A 13,487-nucleotide genomic window follows, 5' to 3' on the forward strand; every position below is an offset into this window, starting at 1 on the left:
AACCACGGATACAATTTATCGCATTTCAATTATTCCTTTGAAATTCTCTTCCCCTTCTGCAGCACATAAAACTAACTGACTTTCTTCCCACCTTTTTTTTCAGTCCAACCAACACAACTTCAACACACTCTCCATTTCCCCTTCAAGACACTACTACTACTACTACTACTACTACTACTACTACTACTACTACTACTACTACTACTACTACTACTACTACTACTACTACTACTACTACTACTACTACTACTACTACTACTACTACTACTACTACTACTACTACTACTACTACTACTACTACTACTACTACTACTACTAACAACTACAAAACAGAACAATGGCCTCGAAAAAGGGCCTTCCAGTCGAAATCTTCCTACAAATATATGGTTACTTGGGGCCAAAAGACTTCAACGCTGCTCGGCGTACATGCCAAGCGTGGATGAAGGCCAGTCTGGATAGGAAACTGCTCACGGTAATGCTAGAAAGAGGTGGCTGGACAAATGTGGATACCAGCAGAGAATGGCAGTGGCTCAGCTGCCAACTTGCCAGAGAGTGTGCCTTGGCCCCAGGCCGGGCCGGGTTGGAAACAGAGCCAATATTCACAAAGAGCTCCGAGGTGGATTTCACCAGGCTGCAGAGCAACAGCCAACCCGGTGGTCAATTATTCTTCACCACCAGCATCTGCTCGCGCTTCCTGTGCGTAGCCCAGGGAGCGCTGATCCACATTCACCAATTCGACGCTGGCCGTCCGGTATACATGGCAAGCGTCCAGTGCAAAGGACGAGTATTTGCCCTCACCATGGGCCTATATGGCGGTAGATACGCCATCGCTGCCATCCTGGAACACAGAATGGGCATGGTGCAAAAACTTCCAGAAGAGTTATTTGGCCATGGCCCACAGGAGCAGCAGCAGTATCGTACGCGGTTCAACACAATTCATATCCAGTCCAACAGCGAGAGGATAATCATCATGGGCACCAACAACAGCACCCTGTATGAGCACAACTTGATCAACCCGACATGGAATTTGATCGAAAACAACTCGACAATTTACAGAGACCTGGGCTCCAACAATGACCCACCGCTCAGCGTTTCTCTCTGCCCCAAAAACCAGTGTGTAATTTTTGGCTGTGCAGCAAGCCTGGACATACAATGGATCGATGGAGCCTCAGGCCAGAGCCTACATCGCTGGGTTCCCATGACCGCCCCAAGCGACCACATCTACGTCCTCGCATCACGGCCAGGACACGAATCATCATCATCAGACACACTCCGTATTCTCTCCAGTGTCGTCCACCCGGACAACCGCCCTTGGATCAAACGCAGACTCCTTCTCAACAGGCTCTACTGCGCCTACAGACTCAAATCTGCCCACAAGGCCTGCGAATGCTACCACTGCATCCCGCTAAGCGACGGCTACCACATACTCTTTGTCGACTCCGCCAGCAACCGCCTCGGCCTAGGCACTACGGAGCTCGTCGGCCGCACCACAAAGTTGGTTCGTAAAATCGATTTCATCCCTGCGACAAACGGGGCACGACCGAGGCTCTACTGCGCTGCAGCAGACATGTCGCAGGGCGCACGTGTAGCGGCCGTCTACGGCGACACCGTCATGTTATACTCTGTCCCACCGGACGTATGCCGCTTTGCTCCCGACCAGGACCAAATAGATTGCCCGCTGCAACAGGGCAACAACCACTGGCTCGACTGGTGGCATGAGCCGCGTGCCAACGACGAGACTGCCGCGCTGCCTCATCAGAGTCGCGCCATGTGGCCACTTTCCTTACACGGGACGCGCATAACTGCAATGGCGAATGTTTGCGAGATTTCTGTGCAGACACACCCGTGCCTTTCTATCACGGTGTTTACGGACGCGGCCAAGTGCGAGGTTTGGAAATTTCCCAAGGGTGAAAGAGACATTTGGGGTGGACAAGGTAGTGGTGTGTGTGAGCAAGGGCTTGCTGAATCAGGTTTTTGTACTACTAGGCTAAGGATTTTGTAAACTCATAACCAATTTTCCGTTGCGTACGAAAGGGTATCAATAAAAGCACAAATGAGCGAAGGAACAAAAGCATCAAATAAGCAAGCGAGCAAAGCGTGTTACAGGACATTGAGATCGTGAGGTGATACATAAAGGGGGGGGGGGGGGGGGGCATCGTAAGCGGTAAGACCAAGGCAGGTGCAGTCATGTTAGTTCCAGTTGCCGTCGGCACCATTTGTCGCCGAACTATCTGATCCACCTGGAGATGTAGCGGGTTTGTTGCTGATCCAAACATTGTCAAGTCTGAAAACGGTCAGCATTGGTAGTCAGTAGTGAAGAAGAAATACATACGGCATAACCAGACTGGGATTCTCAAAGCGTAGACCGCTCTCGCGGGCTTCGTCCAAGGTGAGTCTGCCCATGACCCTTCGGCCATTTCGCCCATGGCTAAAGGATTCTTCTTGTACGTCGCGACCCAGGTCAGATTGCTCTGGCCTTCGCAGGCTTTTGAGAGCAATAAACTTCATCAGTGGCCGATAGGTGCGTGCAAAAACAAACAAAAACCATAGAGTACCAATCACCAGCGGGGCTATGAGCACTGCGCGCCTGAAAGCCTTTTTCAAAGCCAATTGACCTGCAACCGTGATCTGAAAGAGGACAACGCCTACAATGACGCGGTCACACATCATAGTCCAACCCTTTCCAGTCGAGTGCTGGCGGTGCTCCATGGCATACAAGAGTTGATATTTGTGAACATAGTGGCCAATCATGAAGTAGACCAGGCCAGTAAGCAAAACCTGCCAAGAGTCTTTCAATACACTGTAGACCATGCAGATGATGAAGATGAGAATCGTCTGTGGCAGATAAAAACCGTAGCTGAAGACTGGGGGCTGCACAAGCTCAGCATAGTCCCGAGGTGTTTTAGCACCCATCAAGTAGACCGGGTACAGGGAAAGAGCGCCAAATTCCAGTAGTCGGAACGGAAAGACTCCAAACCCTTGCAATATGATGAAGTTGGTGTAGAAGCCTAGCAGGTTGGAGAGCGAGGTAGCCAGAGCGTATGCAATCTCTGTGGCACTCGTGAGTTTTTCGGCAAAACCCTCAAGTATGGCCAGAAACCCGGACGCTGTTCCTAGGATAGTGAAGAGTATGAAGAAGTTGAAGAAAGTATAGAAGAAGTTTTTCGAAATAACCGACAACTCAACATCGCCCTGGGAGATCATGCCCTGCTTGTTTGCAAGCCCTGCAAATCGTTAGCGTCAGTGATAATTACTGGTGAAAGCCAGTCTGCTTACAGTCGTATAAAAAAGGCACAGCTACGTTGATCAGAGTCAATGCCAGTGTCGGAAGCTGCGTGTTGACAAGCGATTCTAGAGTTTCATGCTTCTCCAATAGTTCTGCAAGTCCAGGGAGAACCCCGGCAATAGAACATGTGTTTAGAGCACCTGCAATGGGTACGAAAAGAACAGTCCAGAAAACGCTCAAAATGCCAATGACGACTGTTATGGACCAAGACCTGAACGTCCTTTGGGAACGAGTCAGATACGTGTTCGACCAGACAACGTCTGACGGTGCTGGGCAGTTTCTTGCCAAGAGTTGCAATGGTGAAGGGTCGAGTACGGCCTGAATCGCCATTTGAGCACTCGCAACGCTGTCCATTGTCACAAACGCCAGAGGCATTGGTTCAAAATCCTTCTTGCGCAAAGCTTTGATTTCCTCGTCGATTCTTCGCAGCTTCTCTTCATAGTAGTCGATGGCATCCACTTTCTTGTATCTCAGCTTGAGAGGGCCGTACCATGTTTTGATCTTCGGGCGCTTCTTGGCGTAGGGGGCGATGTGGCTAGAGTCACGCTCTGTATCGCTCAGGAAATGGCTTCTCTCATTGTTGTTGTTGTTGTTGTCGTTGTCGCTGCCATCGGCAAAGGGCTCTGGAGGTCGTGGTTGGACTACCGGAAGAGTCTCGAGGCTGCGCTCTACCCTTCGGCTACCGAGATGAACAGTCCAGGCTTCCTCGAGTTTTCGGACGATGGCGCGCCTCTCAATAACCTTGTTATCCAGCTCCTTCCAGTTCTTGCATAGCGTTACACTCTCCACCGTTCCAATACCAAGATCCATGATGAACGCCTTGATCTTGTCCTCCGAGAGAAGATCGACCGGAATACCGGATAGCCGGATGGTTCGGTCGGTGATGGTGGTTTGGCCGCCAAGGTACTCTTGTCGAATCTCAATAATCCTTCTAGTTTCCGAGACAATCAAGTATAGGATAAGGGCGGTGAAGAGGTAGACGAAGACGAGATACATCCACAGATAGTCGGTGTAGCGTTCATACTCGGCGGCAAACGTAGTAAAGGTACTGCGAACCTCAATGTGCTCGGGGCCTGGGTCTAGGCGGATTGGAGATTTCTTTCCCTCCTTGTCCTGGTGGGTATCGTGTACTGGCTTGATGACGACGAGGGCGAAGAAGAGGGTGATGAGCAGAAACTTGATTGCCATTTTGAAGAAGGCAAGGTATACGTAGGCATCGAGGCCAGCCGAGGCCAGCACCTGTTCGTCGGTGATGTTCCATAGTGGTATCATCCAGCCGAAAAAGCTATCGGGGAGGTCGGGGAGCGCCGTTGCGAGGTTCTTCTGCTTCTTGCGCGCAGCGTAGAGGCCCTTCCATCGCGGGCGAAGAAACTGGTGTCGCCAGTCAGCAGGCATGCAGCCGTTTGGAGGGAGCCAAAACATACGCAAAAGACAAGGAATGCGCCCACGCCTAGGCCCAGGGAGAGGTAGAGTTGGAGACGGACATCGCGTGGGCGCAAAGTGCCCCAGAGATCTCCAGTCTCGTCCGGGCAAGTTTTGTTATGTTTACTTATAGGTAGCATTGCCAAGATGAAGGTTGAATCGCCATAAACAGCGATGGCGTCGCTGGTTGTGGGTTACACGTGAAGGAAGGAGCCCGCCAGGGTTGGGCGATGTCATTATGCGCTAGCGGCCTAAGCGGGCGCAAGCCTTAAAGCCATGCCGCCTCACTATCTTGGAGTACTTTGTTAAGCCTTGACCCGACGTCTCCTAGCATTCTGTGGAGTCGTGGGCTGCTTGTTGCAGTCGATGCGACATGGCTGTTGTCATCAAGTGATAACCTACAGAGGAATCACGCGGGTAATTACTTTTTCGGCCAGCATGTCAGCCCGAAGAGAGAGGCGCAGAAGGCCCCATTGAATGAGGACTTGGAGCTCGAAGCTGATTGGCTAGGATGCGTACACCTTTTTCGTAAACCACGTGACTTAATACCAGCATCAGGCTGCACGACAGCTACTATACCACCGCACATGTCCAAACAGTAATACAAGCAGATGATTGAGGGGTATTGTAAATGCTGCACTATCACTCAAATGGAAGGTATGATGTATTGCCATGTTGCACTAACGCGGAGCTTCACTGTAGGCAACATGTCCTGACGTACAAGGCTAACGCTGTTGTGGATGCATTCTCCGCTTGTATCCTTTCCGTCTGACAGATCTGGTTCATAACGGTGAGATTTAGTTTGCCACGTCTATTGACCGAACCGCAAGCCGTGCACCTGCCGATTGTTGTGCGGTCTTACTACCTAAAGTACACTACCCTGTAGTGTACATGTGCGTATAAGATTACTATCGGCGGCCCTGTCGATCGAGTGCACGTGACCGAACGCAACCAGTTGGCGTTTCACCGACGATGGTCGCTATGTAACCATGAGTATTCAATGACGCCCAATATTTCTGCCAAGGTTTTCTTTCCCAGAGGATCCGAGTTCGTCAGCTGAGTAATAGCACGACTATGAAGACGATGATTTTGGCGAGGGATATTTCACAAACGTGCCAGATGTGCCTCCAAACAGCCAACCGCATGTAGCAAGCATACACAGTAAGCGCAGCGGCATCGCTGTTGTACAGCAGGATCGGGTCCGGGAACAGCATATCCGATGGAGTCCGTACAGACCCGGGATGGCCTGCCCTGTTGACGTGACGGCCCGAGAAACATGTTTGTGCTAGGAAGGTGTGTGTGTGTGTATGGGTGGAGTGATGGAGACACCGCAAAGGGGAGTCATGTGTCGAATACTGGGACACGCATGATTGGGGACATATCTAGCGGTCCGTAGCTGATGTCGATGAGGGGATGGACGGGATGCTTGTACATGGCGCCTTGTCGACGACGGTGCAGTCTCTGTCAAACATGCATAGCCAGTGTTCCGGAGCAAGAGTAGTCAGAGTCGTCCGCAAGAAGTTTCAGCCCCTTTGTCGGCGTGGTGGAGAGTAGTAGGGCGAATGCATGTGTCGCACTAACGTGCCACCAACAAGCCTTTCGGCCCAGCTTGGCACCGAAGCTTGGCTGAGATCGAAGCCGGGGTAGGAGGGATCGCGATGGCAGCCGGAAACAGGGCCGAAGGGTAAGTATCACCACAAGCGCCCGGCTCGGACCAACAGTGGACCGGGTGGGGGGCTGTGGTGGAGGTGGGCACCGCCGTGATGGCAGTGAAGGCAGTGAAGGCAGTGTCTGCATTGCTGGCCATGCATGGCAGCAGGCGTTGGAGGGCAGCCGACGTCGTGGAGAGGGCTTCAGCTCGTGGGGCCGGGCGGAGGCGCGAGGAGGGCGAGGCAGAGTTTGCAGACGCCCCTCCCGTCGAGCGTGACAGGCGAGCGCGATGGACGGGGAAGCTGGGCCGGCGTATTTGCAAATGCACCGGTGCAGGCAGGCAGGCGGAGGAGGGAGGGCGGCCTAGCTCAGTCTCGTCTCGGGTAGAGGGCAGCGGTGTCTGCCATCACATATGTAACAGCTGGCAGCCCGCCCCCAAAGCCGTCGAGAGCCCAAAGCCGTCCGCGTCCGCGCCCGCGCCCGCCTCGCCCTCGCCCTCCACACACGACGCTGCGCATGCTCCTTGGCACGCCCGCTCGACGACCACTGTACTGCGCCAAGAGCGGTGCGGCTCTGAACAAGCCTTGTGCAGCGATCCAGGCGGTACGTAAGAGCGACGATCCGTCCAGTCCTTCTGTCGGCTGCCCCGCCCTGAGCTGGTGTGTGCATGTCCAGTGTGGGATATTTGCACTGCATACACATACATACACGGGCAGGACGCATGCCATGTGCCCGCACCGTGCTCGCCGGGCTGGACTGCCCACGGCGGCGCTAGAGAGCACTGCCACCATCCCTCTCCCTCCCCGCGTGGGTCCCGCGGTGCCTCTGCAGCATACCGCTCTTCCTGCGCTTCACTGCTGCTGTCCGCAATGCTGACCGCGTCCAAGCGCCATCCAGTCTGCCATCACAGTCGAGTACCTCCCGCCCGCAACAGGCCACGCCACAGCCCCCCGTCCACCTGAGACGATTGCGCGTCGCCGTCGAGGGCGCCACGCCCCAAGCCACTGCTGCTCCGGCTCCTGCTCGCGCACCCATACCCCATATGTCCTCGACCTGAGCGCGTCCCCTGTCGCCGCTGCAGTCCCTTTTGCTCTGCTGCCACCCTCGACCCCTCCATCCCGTTCTCGCCCCCGACTCCTGGCCCCTCGCCCGCTGCCCCCCCTGGCCGGCTGCTACCGCCCACTAGACCGCAGACACACAGACTGAGCGGGCGGCCGCACAATGCGCGCACCACCACACGGAGTATGACTTCCAGCCAGACACGCTCCTCCGCCACGCCGTCCTCGCCAGTCTCCGCCAGGTCCTTTCTGTCGCGCTTCAAGTCGCCCTTGTCCTCCAAGTCGCGCAACTACACCGAGTTCTACATCCAGTCCGACGACCCCCACCGCCACTACACGCCCGGCGATGTCATCAGCGGGACCGTCATCATCAAGATTGTCAAGCCGCTAAGGATCACCCACCTGGTCGTCTCCCTGCACGGCTATGCCCAGGTCTTCAAGAACCCAAACACCCCCGGCGACGCCTACAAAAACTACTGCTCCAGCGTCGGAAACGGCAGGGCAAACAAGGCAGGCAGCTACTTTGGCAATGGCTTCGTCTCCCTGTTTGAAGACGAGGTGGTCTTGTGCGGAGAAGGCAGGCTAGCCGAGGGCATATACCACTTCAACTTTGAGCTTGAATTCCCGTCCAAGGGCCTGCCTAGCAGCATCGACGTAAGCCGTCCTGACGTGCAGCAACTGATGCGCTTGCTAACTGTACAACGCAGTTTGAGCGCGGAACTATATCCTACATGCTTAATGCTACCCTGACCCGCCCCACCACAATCTCCCCAACCGCTTCATGTGACACCAAGGTTTACCTCACCGACACAATCGACATTGCCCCGGTTCCGCAGCTCAAGCCCCGAGTCATCTCACTTGAGCCCATATCCAGAAGATCACGCAACAAGGCCTCGCGAAAACGGCCAGCCGAAGGAGGAGTACCACAAACACCCGACGGTACAAATGCTCTGCCAGTTGGACCCGCCCTGGACCGACCTACCACCACCCATGAGACGGAAGGTGCACGGAGTCCTTCGCCAAGCGACGTAAGCTATGGGAGCCAAAGAAGCAGTGGAAACGCTTCTGGAACAGAGTATGGCGTTCGCTCAATCAACACCGTCACTGACGGATCGCCTTCGCAAGCTGGCAGCCGGACGAACCCCAAAGGCAAGACCATTACCGCAACGATTGACGTACTCAAGGGAGGCTTCCTGAGGGGTGATCAAATACCAATCAAAGTCACAGTAAATCACACAAAACACATACGCAGTTTGAAAGGCATCATAATTACCTTGTATCGCCTTGCACGAGTCGACATGCATCCTGCACTTCCGGTTGTTGCTAATGGCAAAGGAGACAAGACAAAATCGGAGGATTACTATCCAAAATCCAGAACTGGCCTCGGCGGCTTGTCCCTCTCGTCTGCCGGCTCAAGTCATACTTTCCGGAAAGACTTGTGTCAATCTTTTGCACCTCTTTTTGTTGATCCCAGGACTCTGACAGCCGAGATAAAATGCTCTGTGCGCGTACCCGACGAGGCTTTCCCGACGATAGCAAATGTTCCAGGCGCGATGATCTCATTCAAATACTACGTCGAAGTGGTTGTGGACATCCAGGGTAAGCTGACTGGTCTTGACCGAATGGTCGCAAACGCTGGCCTAGTCAATGTACCATCGGCCGCTGGTGGTTCCGCTACGGCAGGTGACGATGCCTCGGGCAGCATGTTCTCAACTTGGGGCGCTGTCTTTGTGGATACGGACCAAATACGGCGTGAGAAGGGTATTGTGTCCGCTTTGTTCGAGGTCATTATTGGTACAAAAGACAGCGATCGCAATGGGAAAAGGAAACAGACACAGAACTACTCGGGTCACAACGATGCCTACAACGGCTATCATGAAGGTTACGTTGATCCAAACGATGAGCAGGCGTACGACGACCCATACTATTACGGCCACGACGAACACGGCCAATATTATGACTACGGCTATGACCAGGCCTACGACAGCGTTCCTGGATACGAACAACACGGCGCAGGCGCAAGTACTTCTTTCTCAGTGCCAAGAAGCGTGCCCGAGGAAGAGCACGGGCTATCGGAGAAGGAGCGCTTACGGCGAGCAGAGGAGCGCCTGTTACCTTCCCAACCACCAGATGCCGCCGGTCCATCCTGGCCTCTAGTTGGTGAGCAACAAGGCATACCAGCTTCGGCGCCCATGTTACCCGAGGAAGACGATCCTCATCCTTCCTATGGACCGAGTTCATCTTCGTCAACTCCAGCTCACCCTCCCCCGCCATTTCGAGCTACATCATCACCGGCAATGTCCTCGCACTTGCCAACAGCGTCTTTATTGCAACGCCGGGCCACAAACCTCGGCGATGATGAAACAAGAACTTCCGCGACCGGGTCTTCGCATACTCTACGCTTAGAGCATCAGGCATCCTCTGCCAATGGCAATGCAGACGACCCGTCCAAACCTCTTCCTCCTCTACCACCACAACCACCTATGGAAGGACATGGCTCTGCACCACAGTACATGCCCTCTTCGTCCTCACACCTGGAGCCCACAGACGATAAGCACGAGTTGCAACGACGAAGAATGGAAATGGAGAGAAGTGCACCGCCTATAGACCATGATGATGAAGGCGGCCCGTCGAATGGTGCCTCTGCTCCGCCGCCTGACGCCTTAACGAGCTCGCATTTGGCCCCTTCAGCGCCTATGCTGAACGACGATGACGAGTTCCTTGTAGAAGCAGTCCGTCCAGTCCACAGTAGGCAGGATTTACCCGAGAGTAATAGAAGACAAAGTGAGGCGTTACCAGAATACCGAAGGTGACATGCATGATACGGGCGTTTTCTGGGGTTCATTGAAGACGCCATGTGCGCAAAATCCTTTTGCATGAAAGCGTTGCATAGACTTGTCCTTTTTTTTTTCTTTCCCCCTTCTCTGGCTCTTTTCTCAAACTGGGGATTTTTAAACATGGAGTTTTTTTCATGCCTTCTTTTTCTACTTTCTTTTCCTAAAAACAAAGAGCGGTTCATCATCTACTTTCCTCCCTTTTTTTCTGTTTGTTTGTTGGGGCAAAGGGACAATACTTGAAGTGTTGGGGATGCTTTGGTTTCTATGATACCTTTTTGAACGATCTTAGGCAATACATTTAATTCCATATGTATATGGGTATGTATGTATATCGAGTGCAAGTGGCCACCCTTAATGAAGTTCTTTTGCGGATTAACGACCTCGCGCTTTATCGTTGCGACTTTCTTTGGTTTCGATACGGTATTAGTTCATTTCATGTCTTGGAGTCGTTGGGTAACGACCGTCTCAAGATCGTGCGAGTGGGCATCATACGTATGTCTTTTGCAGACTGACCAGTAGCTCCGCCATTGCAGCTTCGATGTTGGCTTTCTGTGCTAGCAGATCCTGGAGGCGCTTGAGTTGCGCTTCGTGGGCTGCCGATCTGCAATTCCCATTAGATTGAGTGTTAGTGAAGCGGTGTGAGGTAGCCAAGACGCACGCTTCCTTTTCAAAGTTGCCAAAGGCCATGTGGATGTCGTCTAGGACTACTGCGCGTTGCTCAATGTAGTCTTCAGTGATGTCTTGCTTGCGGGCTGCAAGGTGCTTGCGTTACTGGAAGAGATATAAGTTAGCACTATGCTGATATGTCATTAATCATATATGTTTTTTTTTTCGTTTCTAGCCGATGGAGTTCTCAGCGAGACATACACCAGCAACCATGTTGAACATTAGTTGCTCTAGCGCGTCGTCCAAAGTACTTTGAGATGCTTCTAGCTCGGCTTCTTTTGAATTTTGGTTGGATGTTGAAATATCTGTATCACCGAGCTCATTGAAGTCTTTCATTGGCTTCGCGGTTTCTTGAAGGGAGGCATCTTGCGTGAGAGTAGTGCGGTTTGATAGCCTTTTCACACTTGGCAAAACCATGACTGTCTATTCCAGTGAGTGCTAACAGTTAGTGTGATGATCAGCAGTTGAAGACAACCGGGTAGATATTGTCAGGCAATCACGCTTGTGAGTGCCTGTGTAGCCTAAATAAACTGAAGTTGAGCGGTTCAAGTGTGGGTGGATACAAAGGCCGGTGGTTGGCTTTCCCCACATGGTGCCGAGACTCGGCGCTACTAGCGTGCATCCACAAATTTTTGGCCTTCAGTTTGCGGACTCCCGCATTGTTCACCAGCAAAGTCACCTTGTGTTTTCTTCGCACCAGAACCGCTAGAATTCAAGATGGGTCTCGCTGCGCCAAAGAAGTATGCACGCGATTTCGAGTTTTGCCACCTTTGCCCCCCAAAACTGACGCTCCAGCAGCCGAACCAAAATCTCCAATGATCCGCAAAACACGACATGGGCGAACAACACCTCGCGCTTCGGCCATCGCATGTTGACTTCGCAGGGATGGCAACCTGGTAGCTCTCTGGGCGCAAAAGATGCATCACACGCCGCTCATTACACCGCCGCCTCCCAATCGCACATCCGTGTCTTTCTCAAAGACGACAACCTAGGCCTGGGCGCAAAGCGAGGCAGTGAGCGACCGGAAAACTTTGGACTTGCAGGGTTAGAAAGCATTCTGGGGCGATTGAATGGCAACGAGGCTGAAGTCAAGAAGGAAGAGGAGAGGCGCGAGGAGATTGAGAAGAGGGCATTTGTGTACCGCAAGTACGGCATGATGAACTTTGTCAGTGGCGGCTTCCTGGTCGGCGATAAGATTACAAAGAAGTCGGATATCAAGAAGGAAATTGAGGTTAAGACGGAGACGGAAATCAAATCTGAGCCACAGAGCGACAATGAAATGGCTAGCAGCAAGGACAAGAAGAGAAAGCGAGAGGAGCACACCGAGGAGGAGCCAAAGTTGAAGCGCAAGAAGAAGAGCACTGATCTGCGCGATGACGGGAAGACAGAAAGCGACTCGTCAAAGTCGAAGAAGCAAAAGAAGGAAAAGTCGAAAAAGTCGAAGCAGACATCTTCGTCTGATGTGGAGGCCTCAGCCGATGCTGAACCGCTCACAGACAAGGCACGACGGAAAGCAGAGAAGAAGGCACGCAAGGAGGAGAAGAAGGCCAAAAAGGCGCTCAAGAAGGCTGCGAAGAAGGCAGCCAAGAAGGACAGTTCCGACGACTCGAGCTCTGAGAGCGAGACCGAAGAGAGCACGCCAAGTTCTTCCGTGCCTGTGTCGGGCGCGTCCACGCCCGCGCCTGCGGGATTAACATACAACCCGCGAGGCATGCATGCTGTACGACAGAGGTGGATCCGCCAGAAAAAAGCAGCAACTATGGATGCGCAGGCAATGAAAGAGGTATGTTTGGCGTAGGATGCCTCTTGATAGACCAACCCCGACTAACACAAGGTGCAGATTTTCATGATCAAATCACAGTCATAAATCAGCGCTTGGCTGGGCGCATGACCGTTATCAGCATAGCGAGGCGTTGGTGGGGTTTTGTTGTAGCATTGGATTGTTGGGCCTGAACATGGAAGCCGAATAGAAGACAACACATCGTACATGTCATTTCTACCAAGTTGAACTCAAATAAATTGCTTTGGCCGGGGATTGGATAAGACAAGGTTTTTATATCGTGGCCATGCATCACGAATATTACGTGTGGTCTGAGACACCCGCCATCCCATTGGGATTACCGTGCAGCGGTAGCAGTCAGTCAGCCAGCCAGGCTAAGGGCTTTTGTGGTTTTGCCGGTTGCGATTGCGGTTGGGTTGATTTAAGTTCAAGCTAGGCCTAGAGTGGTCGAAGGCCGCCGGTGAATTCAACCAAAACGGAGGAGGGGTGTCCATGTACATATGCAGTTTCCATTACGACTAGAGGCTGGTAGCGTTCTTAGTGGTCTTCTTTGACAACTTACTTTTCTCCTCGTTTCACGGCGCAAGTAGGTATAGTTTACTGCATCTTGGCAACGAGAGGCCCGTAATCCTACTCGAGCTTAAAGGCTTGTCATTTCCTCTGCGGCAGAAAGCTAAGCAGAACCGCAACAAGCGCAGCCAGACAGGCGCTAAGCGAAGAAAGCATACAGTTGCAGTGAAGGGATGATAAACGTCGAACCTACGATAGGGCGATTCCAGAAACCAGGG

General features: G+C 52.9%; 4 protein-coding genes across 4 annotated transcripts; 3 read left to right on the plus strand and 1 right to left on the minus strand.

The window, feature by feature from the left end:
• Positions 1-337: 337 nt before the first annotated feature.
• PSV08DRAFT_364681 (uncharacterized protein) lies at positions 338-2,150 on the plus strand (the record flags this gene model as incomplete). The annotated part of the gene is made up of 1 exon (XM_014224510.2): positions 338-2,150. The coding sequence occupies one exon, from the start codon at positions 338-340 to the stop codon at positions 2,000-2,002; it is 1,665 nt and encodes a 554-aa protein (XP_014079985.1). The 3' UTR covers positions 2,003-2,150.
• A 40-nt stretch (positions 2,151-2,190) lies between these two features.
• PSV08DRAFT_228524 (uncharacterized protein) lies at positions 2,191-4,848 on the minus strand (the record flags this gene model as incomplete). Its single annotated transcript, XM_014224509.1, has 4 exons — positions 2,191-2,284; positions 2,333-3,224; positions 3,277-4,657; positions 4,711-4,848. The coding sequence occupies 4 exons, from the start codon at positions 4,846-4,848 to the stop codon at positions 2,191-2,193; spliced, it is 2,505 nt and encodes an 834-aa protein (XP_014079984.1).
• Positions 4,849-7,602: 2,754 nt separating this feature from the next.
• Positions 7,603-10,321, plus strand: PSV08DRAFT_411591 (uncharacterized protein; the record flags this gene model as incomplete). Its single annotated transcript, XM_014224508.2, has 2 exons — positions 7,603-8,070; positions 8,124-10,321. The coding sequence occupies 2 exons, from the start codon at positions 7,603-7,605 to the stop codon at positions 10,227-10,229; spliced, it is 2,574 nt and encodes an 857-aa protein (XP_014079983.1). The 3' UTR covers positions 10,230-10,321.
• A 1,255-nt stretch (positions 10,322-11,576) lies between these two features.
• On the plus strand, positions 11,577-13,272 carry PSV08DRAFT_364685 (uncharacterized protein). The gene is made up of 3 exons (XM_014224506.1): positions 11,577-11,659; positions 11,718-12,702; positions 12,760-13,272. The coding sequence occupies exons 1-3, from the start codon at positions 11,637-11,639 to the stop codon at positions 12,784-12,786; spliced, it is 1,035 nt and encodes a 344-aa protein (XP_014079981.1). The 5' UTR covers positions 11,577-11,636; the 3' UTR covers positions 12,787-13,272.
• The last annotated feature ends 215 nt before the right edge of the window (positions 13,273-13,487 follow it).

Source organism: Bipolaris maydis (genome assembly GCF_028858645.1).
Source record: "Bipolaris maydis strain C4 unplaced genomic scaffold PSV08scaffold_12, whole genome shotgun sequence".
In the NCBI taxonomy this organism is placed as follows: domain Eukaryota; kingdom Fungi; phylum Ascomycota; class Dothideomycetes; order Pleosporales; family Pleosporaceae; genus Bipolaris; species Bipolaris maydis.